We start from the raw sequence: 17,034 nt of genomic DNA on the forward strand, positions 1-17,034 counted from the left end.
AGTGATGGGAAAGAGGCAAGTGGGAGGAATGTGTTGCGATGACCAAAGAACCGGAAATGGAATTAGTCCCGAGGGTGAAGAGTCTGTCTGCTCACTACGATATGAGCAATACCATTTATTGCATATCAGTTACGACGTGTGTGCGAGTAACAAGTAAATCTCAAGTCGTAAACCTTCAAGTCTCGAGTCACTGTGGAAAACAACTCCGGCAAGTCAAATCGCCATCACATTTCTCGCAAGCCATTTCATGATTTGGTTCAAGGAAGTCGTAAATTAAGACGTAAAGGAATGACGTAAAATCTTGCCCAGTCAAAACGCATCAAGTGAACTTTATGGGGTTAAATAATCATCACTGATCACACTACAAGAAAAGTACACGCTTATGTCTACGATGAAATTATTTCGTGGAATACATGATCTTTTTTACACTAAGGTTAAAATGAATAACACGCTGTTAATGTGGTGATAAATATGGAATATGTTAAATGTGGGAATGAACGTGTATTGTATAATAAACAAACTGCATACCTTGTTTTTGGTTCCAACCTGTTGACCAGATCTACTAGTGAGTGTAAATGGGTAGAGTCCTAACTTTGTAAGACTTAAGTCCCTTATTGAAGTTGACGTAGGTGACGTGGGGCCCTGCCACATCAAATATGGCGGACATGCACACGACCACAAATCGTACTCTCAGCAAATCTATTTATCAATGCCTATGTTTAGATCGCTGTAAATGGCTCTGGCTTTATTTGCGTCTTATTCGACCTGCTGTTGTGACCTTAATTATCAAGCTAACCGAACAACTTTAGGATCACAAAACTACAGTCGAAATAGTTCAGTTTTCACAAACCATCTCACCCTTAGTTACGTTACTTATCTGTACAGGACTTCAATGTTGACAATGTAATCTTTTTGACTGTTGCCAAACCGGTTTGTTTCGCAAGCTAACCTGTTGCGCTCTCTGACCCGTTCTTTGTGAGTTTTGTAATGATGAGTTAAGTCAGTTGTCGCCGCCGTGTTGCAAAGTGCGTTTTGACATCATTCGGCAACGTAAAATAAAGTCAAGCTTCGTTTTTTTTTGTTTTTACTTTTTCCATTACTATTTACACAGAAACGGGTACAAACTTTTTTTTTCTCACTCCTAGATTCTTTTTCCAAATGACAAATATTGTATAAAATAAAAACATTATCAGCTTCCAGGTAGATGGGGAGGGTAGACAGGAGGTAGAGGGAGGGGGGGAAGTAGTCTAAGCATCTTTGTCAATGTCCATCAATTGCTTATGTACATGAGTATTTACATTCTACAATTCCATACAGAGCAGATATTTTGCAAGGTTAAAGTTCATCACTGAGGGCTGGTGGCCCGTAGGCCGAGCAGATGACGTCCGGGTAGACGTGCATGGCTAAAATAACACGTGAGAGGGGGCAGGGGGGTATATAAATATTTGTGAACGGTGGGGAGAAGCTTGTGGGCAGATGGCTGGACATACAGAAACCATGTTTTAAAACAAATTAATTTCCTTACATAATAGCAGATAGTAAGCAACTAAACCATCAGTTCCTCTGGTCTCAATCGTGCTTATCCTCAGCTGAGGCAGGATATACCACGCACGAGTCGCCAGCCTGCCATATCCCACTTATAGACAAGGGTTCAAACTCACACCTATGGACAATTTAGGGTCTTTAATTAACCTTAACATGTACTGTATGTTTTGGGAAACGGAAGCTTGAGAACAACCATCATCAAACCCAGAACTCCTTCTTGCGAGGCAAACATGCTTATCAACAAGTCCGGGGAAATCGCTCAGATTCATACATGCCAGATTGAATTTGAGAGAAATACCGCATAGTCGAGTTGAGCTACTATGGGTCTTACATCACATGTTGTGGTGGACTTGAAGATGCACTGTGTGCTCGCAATTTTTCAGTGTGAGCGTCATTTTTTTTTTTTAGACGCTACAATAAAACGAGCGATAATTAAATTAAAATTACAATTAAAAAAAAAAAGCACACACAGTAGTCCGCATCTACACGGTTAAAATTCATAGTGAGACTATGTACTGCGTTGTTGGATTTTAAATAATCTAAAACAAACAAAAAAAAATGCGCTAAAACGTGTCCGGCTTGAGCCATTGTCACTTGAGTGACAATTTCATTCAAAAGTGATTCCGCATTCATAAAATTCAAATAAAAGGCCCTCAGAAAGGAGAGTGAAAAATGGAAAATGTGAGCGCGTAAACTCCAAAATACACGAAGGACCCCCCCTTGACATTCAACTGCAAACACGAGGGCCAGCGAATGCATGGAGACGTCATTGCGACATGCATGAAAGTGATTCTTTCTTCATGCTGGTCGGCGAGATCACTCATGGCCATGACGTAGAAGATTTTAAAAAATGGGGGGGGGGAATAAAATCGGAAACTAAAAAAGGAACCATCTGGGAAATTTCATACGCCCCCCCTCTCCCTGCCACTGAAATCCGAGTGGTGGATATTGACGAGGAGCGCTGGCTTTGGTTCAGTTGTGTGTCGCTCGCCGCCCTTGGCCCACATCCCGCCGCCAACGCGGTTTCTGGTCTGAGAGCACCCGACATGTCCCCTGGGCTGTGCGGTGCTCTGCTGTTAGCAGTGCTCCAGATAGTCGATGACCCGGGAGATGGACTTCTGCCCCGTGGTGCCCACCGCACACTGGGGGAGACAAACAACAGAGCCAGACGGGAAATTGTGAGGAGTTGCGTATCCAAACGCTTGAAAATGTACTCGGAAGTCTCCTGACGACAACTTTTGAGACTCACCGTGAGGTTCATGAAGCTCAGGAACTTCTTGAGCATCTCCGTCATGATGGAGAAGTCTCCTTTGGGGAGGTGCTGTCTCACAGTAGTCACGTTCACCTGCCCAACCGCAGAGAAGATGCGCGATTCACGTCAAGCGCTATGTCATCGCGTGCTCATTTGACAGTGGTCACTTTTTTGGGTACAGTTGTGTGGCGATGACGAAGGATGAAACGCATTTAAAATGGTAGGAAAATGTGTTTTCTTCATTTTTTTTTAAGCGTAAACAGAGTGTGTTTGACTTCGGTGATTCTGCAAACATCAACTGGTGTGTGTGTGTGTACCTGGCTGCCTTGGCAGAGGCATCCCAGTAGCAAAGCCGTGTAGGAGGCCACGATGCTGTCCTCCATGTGCTTGCCGGCATGCTGCAAAGCTTTAACAAAGCAAGAGGTGGGGAAATTTTTTTAAAAAAATGTAACCAGCTGCTTGACTTTACCCCAGCGGCCGCAATTGAGAAGTGTAATTTCCACACTGAGCGCTTGAGCAGACCAAATTGCAGGGAGCGCGTCAATGCGACAAATGAGCGTTTCCCGCCATCTTTCTCCGCCTGACCTTTTCAGTGTCAAGCTGCGAGAACAGAATAGTGAAAAATAACGAGTGGAATATTTCGGCAACGGGTGAAATGTTTATTTGTCAAATGTCAGCGAGTGGCCGACTTTTTCCGAGCTGACTTCCAACCTCGAGAGAGGCTAAAAAAAAAAAAAAAAAATCCAAGCATCTAACCTTTGTTTAGGTCCAACTCTTCGTCCTCCTCTTCTTTCTTTGGATTCTCCGGTTGGGGTTGGCTGTCGTTGGGCTCGGCCGCCACCCACTGGATCTCCCCCATGGTCTCCTTCCACTCGCCGCTCTGGTCCTGGGGCTTGGGCGCCTCGCTGATGAGGTCGTCGGTTTTGGCCTCGGCCAGGATGGCGGCGCGTTCCCGCTCCAGGAAGAGCTGGCAAAGAAAGAGCCACTTTTTTTTTTCACGGCACCGATTCTTCCGTCTAGGACAGAAGGCAGCCAACGTGCGACGACACTTTGCCCGAATACGTTCCCCTACCTTGACCAGGGCCGCCAAGGCGCCGGAGGCCTCGGGCTTCTTCGCTCCGTCTTCCCCAGTCTCGGCCAAAGCGTCGGCTTGCGTCGGGTCGGCCGGCTGCGTTAGGCTGTCCTCCAGGCAGAAGTCATCCATGCTGTACTCCATGTCCACCAGATAGTGACGGTTTCTGGAGCTGTACTCCACCAAATTAATGAGTAGGCCCAGACCCTGGACGAAGAAGCGGAACGCATGAATTATTTAAAAAAAAAAAAAAAAAATCAAATAGTAGGCCTGGGCTGGAATGACTCTCTCCGAAATTTGAAGCGGCTCACCAGCACTCGCACGTCGAACCGCTGTTCCTGCGGGATGAAGCGCGGAACCCGCAGAACGCAATTCAGCGCCGTAACGATGAGCTTCTCCTGCTCGCCCGTCTTGGTGCTTCCCCACTCTGCAGACAAAAACAAAATCATTTGGACACTGGAAGAAAAGAGATCCTATTGCCTCATGTAGTGGAAGTCTTTTTTTTTTAATGTGAATACGGTCAAATCATTTCGATGTATATTAAATATATTAGAGCAGGAATGTCAAACTCATTTTTGGTTCGTGTTGCACTTGGAGGGCCGTTATAACTGCAACCATATCAAGACGTCAAGAATAACTGTCGATTCAACTATTGCTTAAGTTACAATCATGAGGGCTTTGGTAACAGTAAAATGCTTAGAATATATCGTATTTATTGCGTATGAGGATTGAGATTTTTGATTGACATTTTAGAAAGGATCATGGAAGTCGACATGTGAGGCGCTCTCGCGGGCCACATATAATGATGTGGCGGGCCAGATCTGGCCCCGGGCCTCGAGTTTGACACCTGACTATTACAGTATTCATTCATTCATTCATTCATTCATCTTCCGAGCCGCTTGATCCTCACTAGGGTCGCGGGGGGTGCTGGAGCCTATCCCAGCTGTCTTCGGGCAGTAGGCGGGGGACACCCTGAATCGGTTGCCAGCCAATCGCAGGGCACACAGAAACGAACAACCATCCACGCTCACACTCACACCTAGGGACAATTTAGAGTGTTCAATCAGCCTGCCATGCATGTTTTTGGAATGTGGGAGGAAACCGGAGCACCTGGAGAAAACCCACGCAGACCCGGGGAGAACATGCAAACTCCACACAGGGAGGCCGGAGCTGGAATCGAACCCGGTACCTCTGCACTGTGAAGCCGACGTGCTAACCACTGGACTACCGGGCCGCCACTATTACAGTATATTTGGGTTAATTTTACTGCTCCGCATAGTAAGGGCAAACTTCAGGGGAGTGTTTGCACATTGAAAAATAAAATCTGCTGCATATTATTGCTTTTCTTTTTTCCCCCATTTAAAAATAGTTTTACTTGAGTTTCCAAGTTGAAAACAAGTGAACCCAATAACACCACCGAAGGGTTGAGAGGAGGCGATGGGATTTCATTGCAGCGTCTATTGGAGCCAAACGTGACCTACCGTTGTCGTGGGTGAGGTTGAGCAGGACGCCGATGACGGCCCTCATGCAGTCCTCCACCGCCTTGCCCACGTTGCTGAAGCTGCAGTGGGGCAGCGAGGCGGCGCCCGACTCCGCCGACAAGGAGCTGTTGTTCAACGCTCGGCTATACCGCTGGATCATATCCTCGCAGTAGCACAGCGCTCTGACCACCGGCGCAAATGAAAAAGTGTGAGCGGCAGCCTCGTTGAAAGGCAACGTTGCTTTCGCCGAGACCGCCGACGGGTTCGCGCCTCACCTTGCAGAGGAGACGATGAGCTGCGAGTCCTTGTAGGCAATTAAGTAGCCCTGGTTTTCCGGATTCTGCACGGTCACCTGTCGTCCCCCGCACACACCCCCAGAGGTGAAAGCAAGGATATCAATTACGAGTACAAGGAGGGGAGTCAAGGCATCGACTGTAAAGGTGAAAAGCAGACTTTTGATGGGGCTTATCAATCAGCAGCACATAAAAACCAAGCAAGCGCGCAGGGTTTTAGCACCCAATTTGGCTTCGGGGAGGGGGGGGGGGGATATGACGCTCGAGACGAGACCTCCCACTTACACTCTCGAGTACCCGCAAACATCGCTCGGCTCCCCACAAAGATGCGACGAGGTTCTCCTTGTCGTCCTCTTGGCTCAGGTTTTGCGCGCACTCTTTCACTAGGCAAAGGACACAATGAAGAACGAGACAACTTGATTGGCACATCCACTGGAGAGCGCCTCCTAAAAATGGATTTACACCGCAGGTCCAAGAGCCCCGTTTCTAATTTAACGTCTCCGTCGGATGTGTTTGACCGTCTACTTTTTCATCTATATTTCAAGTGACACATATCCAAAACGCTAGCTTGGCACTGACTGAACGCAGGACACGGCAATGCGCGGGCGCCATTGATTTAAATTAGGGCAACTTTGGCATTACTCCACAATTTATTTTTTTTGTCAGCAGGGTTTTTTTTTGTTTTTTAAAGTCAGTAATGGACATTTGTAGTGGGTTCCATTTGTAGCGGGTGTTTGGGCAGGTACGGTTAGGAATATCAGCATCGTACGGGACGAAATTCTGACTGTTCCCCAAATTGGCACAAAAAAAAAGTGACCACGAATTTACAAATGGCGTCACTTGCCGGCAACAGTTTATGGTTTTCACGCCAGATCCGGATCCCTATTGCCCGACAAATATCAGGGATTACCGGAGATTTGTATCCACCGTTGGAAGAAGCCTGATTGCAATCAGAAGATATCACATTCCTTGAGAGGGTTTTTTTTTTTTGCCCTCTTGACGTTGCCATGACGCATCTTCAAAGTGTGTCACTTGAACTACGCAGTGTCCGGCGTAATAGGCAATATCGTGAAGGTTTGGCGTACCTTTGTCGACAATGTGGTCCAAACCTCCCAAGAGTCGTAGCTCTTCCTTGAACCAATCGCCCGCTCTTTTGGACGTCAGAGAGAGCAACGTCTCCATAGCAAGGTGACCCGTCTACACAAAAAAAAAAAAAGAAGAAGAAGAAAATCCGGCGCCTGACCCCAACTTTATTCGCCTTCTGCAATTTCCAGCGAAAGCTTCCAACGCACCGTGATGTTTTCCAGGTCCAGGTGTTTGTTGTGTACCGTTTCGCACAGTTTCCGGATCTTCTCTTTGACCTTTGCCACTTCCTTGGCGGTGAGCTGGTCCTGGTGGGCCGAGTAGTCCTGGTCCAGCTCCAGCAGCTTGATCATCAGCTCCAGGCAGGCGCGGTCCAGGTCCATGTTGAGGCGGTCGCGGCTCAGGATGTACATGAGCGCCGCCGTGCACAGGGCCAGGTTCTGATTGGAGTGACGGACAAGCAAAAGTAAGCGAGCACGGGAACCCGCGGGGGGGAATCCAACATGATACGGGACTTACGACTGACCGGGTGCTGCGACGAGTCGCTGAGCATGTTAAAGACTTGCGCCACCTTGCCTCTTGCCCGCAGATGCATCCTGAAGCTGGGCATGGCACAGCGCGTGGCCAGGCTGATTATACTGAGACGCACGGACAAGAAGGACATGGATCAAAACGGTCTCTTCCCCTTCATTTCACCATTTCAGGAAGTACCGGCTGCTCGGGATGGGCGGATCATATGATCGCGATCAATTTCGGGTCGTTTGCCGTGATCAGCTGTGAGCATACTTCCAGGTCTGTCGCTCTCGAATCAATTTACAAATCGATGATCCCTCTGATTTTTCTTTCGAATCATCCGAGGAATAGAGAGTTCTAATAGAAACCATCACAAGTGGTTTCGATGGGAAACAACGTGGCCGGGAAATGTTTGAGTGTGGATGGCGCCATCCAGTGTATTGGAGCAAAAAAAAAAAAAAAAATGTTTTTGACATTTTCCTACTCTAGTTTCACTTGTAAGTTGAAGACATTAAAAAGTAACAGAAAAAAGAACTAAACAATGACCAAACTTCAAGTTATAGAAATAGCCCAGTTAAATGCAACCTAGAAATATTTTATGTCATTTAAGTCACGTTAGTATTTTTCTTTCTTGCTACTTGTTAAAAAAAAAAAAAAAGACATTTTTGTGAGGGCCAGTGTTGATATTTTCCACAACTTGCCAGCATGAATCATCATGACAAAATATTTTAAAAGCCCATGCGGGAGATGGGTAATTCTTTTGGTGTCGTTCCAAACCTCGGATCATAAGCGCTCTCGCTGATGAAATTATTTTAATCTCAAAAGGCTTTCAAGGGGGGGGGGGGTATGTGGTGTTTCCAAGCTAGGCCGAAGCAGCAAGTTGCTGGGTTATGAGCTTTGGCGGGAAGCGCGCGTCGCTTTCTCGGCTGGCTAAGACGCGCCAATATGGCCAAATGTTAATTGACAAGCACTTGCACCGTTCAATCAATTTCATGAGCTACTTGGCACTCGTAATAGAACCACCGACGTTAATGCTCGCCTCTTGACTGCTACTCTGGCATCCCTTCACTGGCTCATTTTAGGGTTCTTTTTAAGATGCTCTCATTTGTTTTCAAATCTTGAAATGGTCTCGCCCCACCCACCTTACCCCTCTGACCAGACGCTATTCGAGGTACGGAGAAGTAAGCGGTGAACATTGGACAAGCCCCCTCGTCGCCCATCTGTCAAACTCATTTTTATTCTGCATGAGACTTCATTTTTAGTTGGACTGTTTTGGTGCTTTCTACGGTCTTTGTTATGAATTTCTGGTATGAATTATTTTTGCTCCATGCACAGCACTTTGGTTTTAAAGTGCTCGAGAAATACGGTCGGAGTTGAATGTGTCACAGGCGAGGTATAAACAAAAAAAAAAAAAACAAACACCAAAATAGCATCGGTGAAGACAAACCTAAGTGTTTCGCTCCGCTTACCTAAGGCATCTCGTGTTGAGCGGCTGACTGCTTTTCAAGCCCGTCTCCAGGTACTCAAAGTCATCTGTGAACTCTTGATTCTCTCCAAACTCCACCACGTCGTTGAAGTGCTTGACGTGCTGCACCACCGTGTAGAGCTGGAAGAAGGCAAAGGAGGTTGATTGCAGCTAATTGGCAAAAGCCGCCGCATCTGCCCAAACGTTCCGTCACCTCTCGGGGAAAACGCTTATTCCACGGTAATGGCGCCGAGGCCGTGTGTGTGTGTGTGTGTGTGTGGACAACCTCAAAGCCCGCGTGACGGATTTACTTCACTTTTAATTGTTGCGATTAGCACTGCAATCGCTTACTTTGGCTTCAACCATCAGATGGAAATATGCACAAAATTGCCAACAGCCCAGTGAAGTCGGGAAACTTTTAAGACCGATGCACTTTTTTTTTTTTGGATGAAAGGATGAAATTGATTTGTTGATGTTTTCACGCTTCTGCGGGAGGATTTTGTATGGGGAGAATTCTCGTAATAGCGCCGTTTTAACGTTCAAAATGCATTCACCATCTAAAAGTTGCTACTTCCAGGCTGTGTGTTGAAAATCCAAGCCCCCCCAATCTCAAATTGAAGCTTTTTGAGAGCAATTTTAGGGGAGTGTGACTTCAGAATGAGTATTCCTATCATGGCAGCCTGGTGGTTAGCTTGTGTCGCCCACACTTGTGAGGCTGGGGTTCGAATCCCGACACTAAATTGTCAACCTCAGTTTTTTTTTCTTTTTGCATTACTATTTGAATCGGATTTGCACCACTAAACGTGAGAGATATCAGGTGTGGCTTAAGAAATTACCCAATACCAATTATTTTGACAATTCATCTCTATCAAATGCTCTTCCACTTGATGACAGAAGGGAGATAATTAAGCTATATGTCAGTTTTGGTGTTTACGCCACATTTGTTTGGTAGAAACCTGTAAACTTGTCCGTTTACGCTTAAATGACTGCGAGTCCAAGTGTTCAGTCACTTAGCAATCCTTAACTGAATCCGATGAACTATCCTTCACATTAATTCATGTGGCAGTAGCGTAAACACATACCAAAATATTTACCAAAAATAAATGACTTGTGGGACGCCGTTTTTAATTAATGATGAGGTCTTAACTCAAATGTGAACGTGAACCAAAGAACGAATACACCCTCCCCCCCCCCCCCCTCTGCTGCGTTGGGTTACAGCTCACCTCCTTGTGCTCTTTCCTGCACTTGAGAGCCGTGACGATGTCCTGGTAGGGTCGCGTGGGGATGGTCTCTGATTTAATGACTTTGGGCGGGGGTGGAGGAGCTTTAAACAAGCCGTCATCTTTATGGGAGCTGCTGTCCTTGTTGCTGCCGCCGCTGCTGCTGCTGCTGCCGCCGCCGCTCGATAAGATGGCCTGGGGAGGAGGAAGCACGAAAAGAGAAATGGAACTCAGGCGGCAGCCACAAAATCTGTTTAATGACATGTCTTGACAATTTAACGCAGCCGAATAGTCTGTTAAGAACACGGGTCCTGAATAAGTGCTGTTAACAGATGAGGAAGTGCAAAGTCGAGGGCAACTTTTTGAAAATCCCCGTTGACAAAGTGCAATTTTGCGAGTCCCTGAGCAAACATTGACTCGCGTGGGGGAGCGCGGCGAGATGAAAACGCGGCATTTTTCTAAATGGAGGTTCACCGTCGGGGCAAACAACTCCACTCGAAGCGAAAGAGACTAATTAGCGCAATTAAAAGCAGAACCGTTGACTACTGAGAGACCAATAAACAATATTCCGCCTTCGTGCTCAGGAGGGCCAACGGGGAATTGTGTAACAAATGGTAACGATTCCATAATGCTGCAATGCATCGTGCGCTGAACTAAGACATCCATCGTCTCACCGGCGCTCCTAAGTGCCACGTGATGAATACTCGACGAGGCAAAAATGAGAGGCAAACACAATTTGTTGCCCGGCGTTGAGGCGGCGCCTTACCGGAGCCGTTTGCGATCGGGCGAGGGCCGGCACGGGGAGCTCTTCGGACTCCGGCTGGTTCCAGTGCCGAGCGTTGTACACTGCTTTGGCGGGGGACTGAAACAAGAAGCGACATGACATGACGCGCAGCAACACATCGCAGCGGAAAACTCGCCGGAAATGTGGGTTCAAAGGAAGGTGGCCACGCCCCTTTTTTGTCAGAGATAAACATTTGGTGGGCCGTGGCTCCCAAAACCCTGCTCCGATGGACCTAAACTTTGAGCTTTTGTGTTGCGCCAGCATAATCAACATGTACACCGTTTCATTACAAAAACCAAATCTGCTCGTTTAAAACTTTGGGCTTTGACATGGAGTTGTCCTGTAATATGATGAGATGACAAAATATTTCAATAGTTTTCTGTCCTAACGGCCCACTGAGGGAAAGCACAACGACGTTGTGGCTCGTGACAAAAATTGAGTTTGACACCCCTGCTGTTTTTTCGCATTCAAAGACAATTACAGTGTGCTTAGAAAGTGTGTTTCGAAATGTGCTCAGAAGCTACGAAGCTGTCCAACTAGATCACAGATTTGCAAATGTTGCACTTGGGTCTGGATGTATTATAAGGATTCGCTGTACTTTACGGAAACTCCTCGTGTAAAGTCAAAATAAATAGCGCTCGACAGGGCTCCGGAATTTACGGCATTCAATTTCAAAACCAACCAACGCCACTGATGCAAAGAGAGCCTGTAAAAGAAATTCTGCGCTTGCCGTTCATCTAAATAAAGCGCCGGAGCACCGAACATAAGCGCCGTTGTTGTAAATGAACACAAAGAGAACACATGAATATTGTACAACACGAGACGTCGGTGATGCGGCACGGAACGCAAGTTCCTTACCCCCCCCCCCCCAGCGCCACAGAGCACACTTCCTGAAAATGACAAAGAGCGCTGTGCAATTATATCACACAACAACAGCACAGTGAGTTTTAGTGTGTGTGCGCGCGCGCGTGTGTGTGTGTGTGTGTGAGGCGTAGCAGATGCGCGGAACAAAGGGAGCCCGACCACAACAAACAACCCAAAGCCGATGCGGAGCATAATCAAGATAAACAAGCTGTGCTGTGAATGCAACGCAGCAAACTGGAGCAGAATAATTCCGATGAGGTTGCCCACAAGGTGATGTTAGCAACACGCGCGCTGAAGCGCTTTCTTCATCCTGCAGCTGTCATGGGGTTAAAGCGGCGTCCTCGCCGATTTTCACCAGGCCACCAAGACAAATATCGCATCATGACTCACAGACCTTTTTCGGCCCGCTGAAGATCTTCTTGAATCCGCCGCCGAGGTCCTTGGACTTTTCGCTTTGCTTCCCTGAGCGTCCTTTTTGGCCCTCGGCGCCCCCCGGACTGGAGTCATCTGCGAAGTCAAAAGTGTCTGCGGGGAGGGAACAACAGCCATTATGGCGAGAGTCACGTGACATTAGCGCAATCACGTTGCCGATATCGTCCGCCATGAAATCAAAACAGTGAAGAGAATGTAATTTTTCAACTCATTAAAACTCTGAAGAACCCGACCGCTGAATTGGTCGGTAGATTTTAAAATCTATATACCTGTATTGCTGCTGGCCTGGCTGTCCTGGGAGTCACTGGTGTGGGGGCTGTCCACGCCGAAGCTGAGCGCGGCCAACGCCGCCGCGGACGTCCTGGCCTTCTTCTCCTTAACGTGGGGGCTGTCGTCGTCGCTGTCGCTCTCGCTGAGGTCGTCAAAGCCAAAGTACTTAATCTTGTAGCTGCTCTTCCCCCCGCCGGAGCCTTCCGAGGCCTCGTCGCCTTTCTGGGCTTCCTCATCCTCGAAGCCGAAGAACTCCAGCTTGGACTCGGCCTTGGTCTTCTTGGTCTTGACGCAAGCGGTTCGGAATCTACAAGAAACAGTGCAACGTTTCAGTGCAACGACCCTTTTGTGCATTTTGTTTCCGGTGCGCCCTTGCTTTGTTGCAGTTCATTGCGTACACAATTTTATAGTTGCATTTTTTTTTAATCTCAAAGTTAATTGACTTTTTAATCGCAAAGTTAATTAACCTTGAGATCATTTACAATCATAAAATCAAACTCATCGTGTGCTAACATTTTTGAAAGTCTGATCTAAGCCATTTGAACGCCAATGAATGCCTTGCTTTCGATTGCTTATATTCATGGCTGGGCGGCCCGGTAGTCCAGTGGTTAGCACGTCGGCTTCACAGTGCAGAGGTACTGGGTTCGATTCCAGCTCCGGCCTCCCTGTGTGGAGTTTGCATGTTCTCCCCGGGTCTGCGTGGGTTTTCCCCGGGTGCTCCGGTTTCCTCCCACATTCCAAAAAAACATGCGTGGCAGGCTGATTGAACGCTCTAAATTTTCCCTAGGTGTGAGTGTGGGCGTGGCTGGTTGTTTGTCTATGTGTGCCCTGCGATTGGCTGGCAACCGATTCAGGGTGTCCCCCGCCTACTGCCCGGAGACAGCTGGGATCGGCTCCAGCACCCCCCGCGACCCTAGTGAGGATCAAGCGGTTCGGAAGATGAATGAATGAATGAATATTCATGGCTTCAAGGCCTTTTTTAAAGTGCAGAGACCAACTTAAGACAGCCATGAGAATCAAAACATTTTTTGGGGGGGAGATCAGTGCAAACGGCTGGCATTCAATGAGTTCAATTTTTTAAGGATTCACGGGAATCTTAATCGAGTGAATCCCAACCTCCTCCTCTCTTACCTTGCATGTTTCGGCTGCGCCTCCGACTTCTTCTTCATCTGTCCTGCGTCGCCGAGGTCGGCGGGCGTGGCCGGAGTCACCAGCTCATCGGCGCTGCGCTCGATGGAATCCTGGATGGTGACGTTGCACACCGACACGCAGGACGGGTGCAGGACCGTGTAGTCGCGAACCCTGCCGCCTCCCCTCCCCGTGGGCTTGGCCGGCACTTTTGCATTGGCGGCGCTGTTGCTCGCTGAGACGGAAGCGACGCTGTTGGGTTTCTCGGGAGCAGTCGCCACTTCGGGGGGCGCGTCAGCATCGTCATCGGAGAATAATTTGTTAGACCGACTGCGCGGCTGGTATTTCTTGCAGTTTGAGGCTCTGAGGGTGAACGGGGAAGGGGGAATGTTGTCCACTGGCTCTGGAGGAGGCTCCTGCCCTGGACTTTCTTCTGACGGTGGTGCGTCATTATTAGACAAGGAGGAGGTGGTCTGGAGGTCTCTGCTGCCACCTGGAACACCGGTGGACTGCGCGACGACAGACAGAGGAGCGACGGGGGTCCTCTGGGTCCCTGAGGAGTTGTGAGCCGAGGGGGCTACTGCGTTTGACAAAGACGTCGTGGGCGCCGGCATCTGGCTGCTCTCTAGCGCACTTGCGCACCGCGGCTTGTTATTTTCAACGGTCTTTGTGTCGGCCGCTGTCTTGCCTGTAAACAGACAACAGCACAAAGGAATATTACAATGTGTGACATCAAAACTTGAAAGACGACGCGAAAACAAACAAACCGCTCAACGGGGCGGATTTTTTAATTGCTTCAGGTGAACAATAATGATAATAATAATAATTCCTCAGCGACCATTCATTGGCAGTCTGGACACTGGGAGGGGCAACCGTATTTTGCTTGGGAGGATTTTCCAAAAATCGCCAATAAAACCATAGAAAGGGTCTCGATTTTTTTTTTGCTCCGTTTCTTTTTTAAAAATTTCTTAAAATATATATATTTTTTTTTTTTGGGCAACCCTTGCAATATCATAGTGTCAAAAACGGGTCCTTCCCTCTCCTTACTTGGAATTTTGTCTGTCGTCACGACATTTTCGGCCACCGTCTCGGCCGCTACGCCCTCATCGACGCTCATGGACTCGTCGTCGCTGTCGAACCCAAACGGGTCGTCGCCGCTGTCGCTGTCCTCCAGCCGGGGCCTCTTGGATAGCTCGCCAGACTTCACGTGAGGCCTTTTGGCCCCCAGCTGGGCCTTGTAGGTGGTCTCGCCCCATTTGGTGGTCAGGGTGGGCTTCCTGTTGGAGAAGACTTCTTCGAACTTGGAGTTAGCCTCGCCTCCCTTGCGGTTGTACGTTTTCCCAAATCTGGATGTCATCGTGGTGACTTTATGTTACATATTACCTGTGACCTGAAACAGAAGGACAACAATGACATTACAATCAGGCTAGAAATAATGGGACATGGATGCAGTTTTCATTAATGGGGCTCAAAACACCACCATGTGCTTTAGCGACAGCCCTTGTGCTTCAATTTGATGGTGTTTATATACCAATCAAGGGCTTTGTGTCAGAATTACAACACTTTATAAATGTGTCTCCTACTTTTTAAGGGACCAAAAGTCAAGGGACAACTGACTGCTCAGCTGTTCCGTGTCGAGGTAGGTCTGTATAGCTGTCAAAGGAAATTGTTCCTTTATATCTTATGATGTGATGATAAAAGCAGCAGGATGAACTCTGAAGTATTTCGGGCAATGTTATTTGGTCATATTCAGCCAAATATTTCAAACCACATTCTGGGGATGTAATGGCAACAGCTGGATGATAGTCCAAAACTGTTGACAGATTATCCTTGCTATTGCCAAGGTGTTTGAAAATGTTTTTTTTAACAGGTGTATTTTATATTGTAACACGCAACTGCATGTATGATTTTACAGAATATGTATTACATATGCGTGCTTTGTGACTTGACTTTTCAAAGCGAGTAATTTCTAAGGCAAGGTCATGACAGCTGTTAAGATAAAATCAATTTTCAAGAACAACAACTTACTGAGCAAATGTGGAGAGCGGCATACGACCTCTGCGAACGATTAGAATGGTACCACCTCTGCCTTAATTTGACCCTAGGAAAAAAATATGATATTATTTGTAAATTCTGATTGTAATTTCCCCATTGCGTGACAAATAAAGTATATCTTAATCTTAAAAGATCACATGGTAAATTTAATTTGATTTCTATTATCTAAATTAAAGTTGATACAAGGTAGTCCTGCGGGGGAAATAACAGTTTCTCTATTTAAAAAAAATCCCATTTACTTTTCAATGATCTTAGAAAGTAACAGAAGTGAGCCGAGCTCAGTTGCTAATCGGCAGTTGCTTTCAACACGTTTCCGCCACTCTTCTAACGCCCGACACATTAAAAACACGCTAATTAGATGCATTTTTAAAGAACGAACTTAATCCCGGTGTTTATTTATCGGTGAAATTAACTTTGGCCCATCTGAAAATGCGGCGACCCTCCGTGCGGGCCATCGGGTTGTAAAGTTCACATAAAGTTAGCCGATAGCTGTTAGCACCGAGTGCTAACTGCTAGTTTACACATCCTATTTGACCGCACAAAACGTTGAGAATTGTACATTTCGAATGCTACGTGGCTGGCTAATTAAAACAAAGACAAGTGAGTTCAAGTGGCAAAAATTGAATTTCAATAATCAAGTTTGGCAAGTACTCTGTGTTACCTTTCAACTCCAGAACAGGCTTGTTTGTTAGCCAGCCGGCTAGGCCTGATTCCTCAAACCAAGCGCCTAAAGTCCGTCTCGCGGAGTGAAAACAAGGCCAGAAACGCGTCCCCCGAGCGGTAAGCACTGCCGGGGAATCGCCAGTGTGCGAACAAACTAAACTCGCGTGTTCAAACGCGGTCTACATGTAATGGATAATCCCGTTTTTCGCATTTTGGAGTACCACTGGCCGCCATTGAAACACCCCCTCCCCTCCTCGTTTTGCTCCGCCACAACCGACATGTCATGCGGGGCTCCGACACTGGAAGTGTCCAATCAGCTGCGCAGATATTTCCACGTGTTGTAGTGAAGTCGAGTCTGATTGGTTGTAAGGAATATTTAACCGTTGAAACACGATAGGGGGCGCTAGATGACAATAAAAAACGTAAAACTGAGCTGACGTCCATTTGAATGGATTTTAGCTGATAAAGCAGTTCTGTCACTCATCACTCTGCGTTTGCATTCGAAATATTATTTCATTTTATTTTAGTATGTATTACTCGTTGTCGCATTCCAAGTTTAGTTTTATACATAGATGTTTCTTGTGTTTTTAGATTTTTTTACCTTAATTTCACTGTTTTTTTTTTGGATGATACTTCATAAACAGTTTAACAGGTCCATGAACTAGTACGCTGCTTGTCCTCATTAATAATAAGATATCCTTTATTTGTCCCACACTTCATTCGGAAGACAACTTAGCGTAAGAGTTAAAAAACAAAAAAAAATCTACACAACTAGTGCCACTTTTGGCCTTAAATCTTATTTGTAAACTACTGTGCTGCACTAGTAACGACGTTGCCCAATTAATCTGCATGTATCACATACGAGTAACTTCGTGGGCCCGACTAGTCGCACCAAACGGCTCTCTAGTTGTGTT

General features: G+C 46.9%; 1 protein-coding gene and 1 long non-coding RNA gene across 4 annotated transcripts; one reads left to right on the forward strand and one right to left on the reverse strand.

Annotated features, from left to right (window-relative positions):
• The first annotated feature begins 1,410 nt into the window (after positions 1–1,410).
• Positions 1,411–1,789, forward strand: LOC127610072 (uncharacterized). Its single transcript, XR_007964728.1, has 2 exons — positions 1,411–1,557; positions 1,599–1,789. It is a non-coding gene; the product is annotated as an uncharacterized LOC127610072 (long non-coding RNA).
• wapla (WAPL cohesin release factor a) lies at positions 1,669–16,428 on the reverse strand. Of its 3 annotated transcripts, none has more exons than XM_052079706.1 (21): positions 16,119–16,428; positions 15,431–15,503; positions 14,450–14,792; positions 13,406–14,090; positions 12,274–12,581; positions 11,967–12,097; positions 10,691–10,786; positions 9,928–10,119; positions 8,709–8,845; positions 7,253–7,364; positions 6,936–7,166; positions 6,729–6,840; positions 5,929–6,026; positions 5,626–5,702; positions 5,351–5,532; positions 4,181–4,296; positions 3,870–4,076; positions 3,554–3,764; positions 3,115–3,203; positions 2,795–2,890; positions 1,669–2,687 (listed from the first exon to the last, which is right to left on the reverse strand). In XM_052079706.1, exons 3-21 carry the CDS (start codon positions 14,757–14,759, stop codon positions 2,622–2,624), a joined length of 3,456 nt encoding a protein of 1,151 aa, XP_051935666.1. In that variant the 5' UTR covers positions 14,760–14,792; positions 15,431–15,503; positions 16,119–16,428; the 3' UTR covers positions 1,669–2,621. The 3 variants fall into 3 exon arrangements, with proteins under 3 accessions (XP_051935666.1, XP_051935665.1, XP_051935664.1); XM_052079705.1 differs by having other exon boundaries at positions 15,459–15,503; positions 16,119–16,427; XM_052079704.1 differs by lacking the exon at positions 15,431–15,503 and having other exon boundaries at positions 16,119–16,427.
• Between the last annotated feature and the right edge of the window lie 606 nt (positions 16,429–17,034).

The sequence above is a fragment of the Hippocampus zosterae genome, chromosome 11 (genome assembly GCF_025434085.1).
Source record: "Hippocampus zosterae strain Florida chromosome 11, ASM2543408v3, whole genome shotgun sequence".
In the NCBI taxonomy this organism is placed as follows: Eukaryota; Metazoa; Chordata; class Actinopteri; order Syngnathiformes; family Syngnathidae; genus Hippocampus; species Hippocampus zosterae.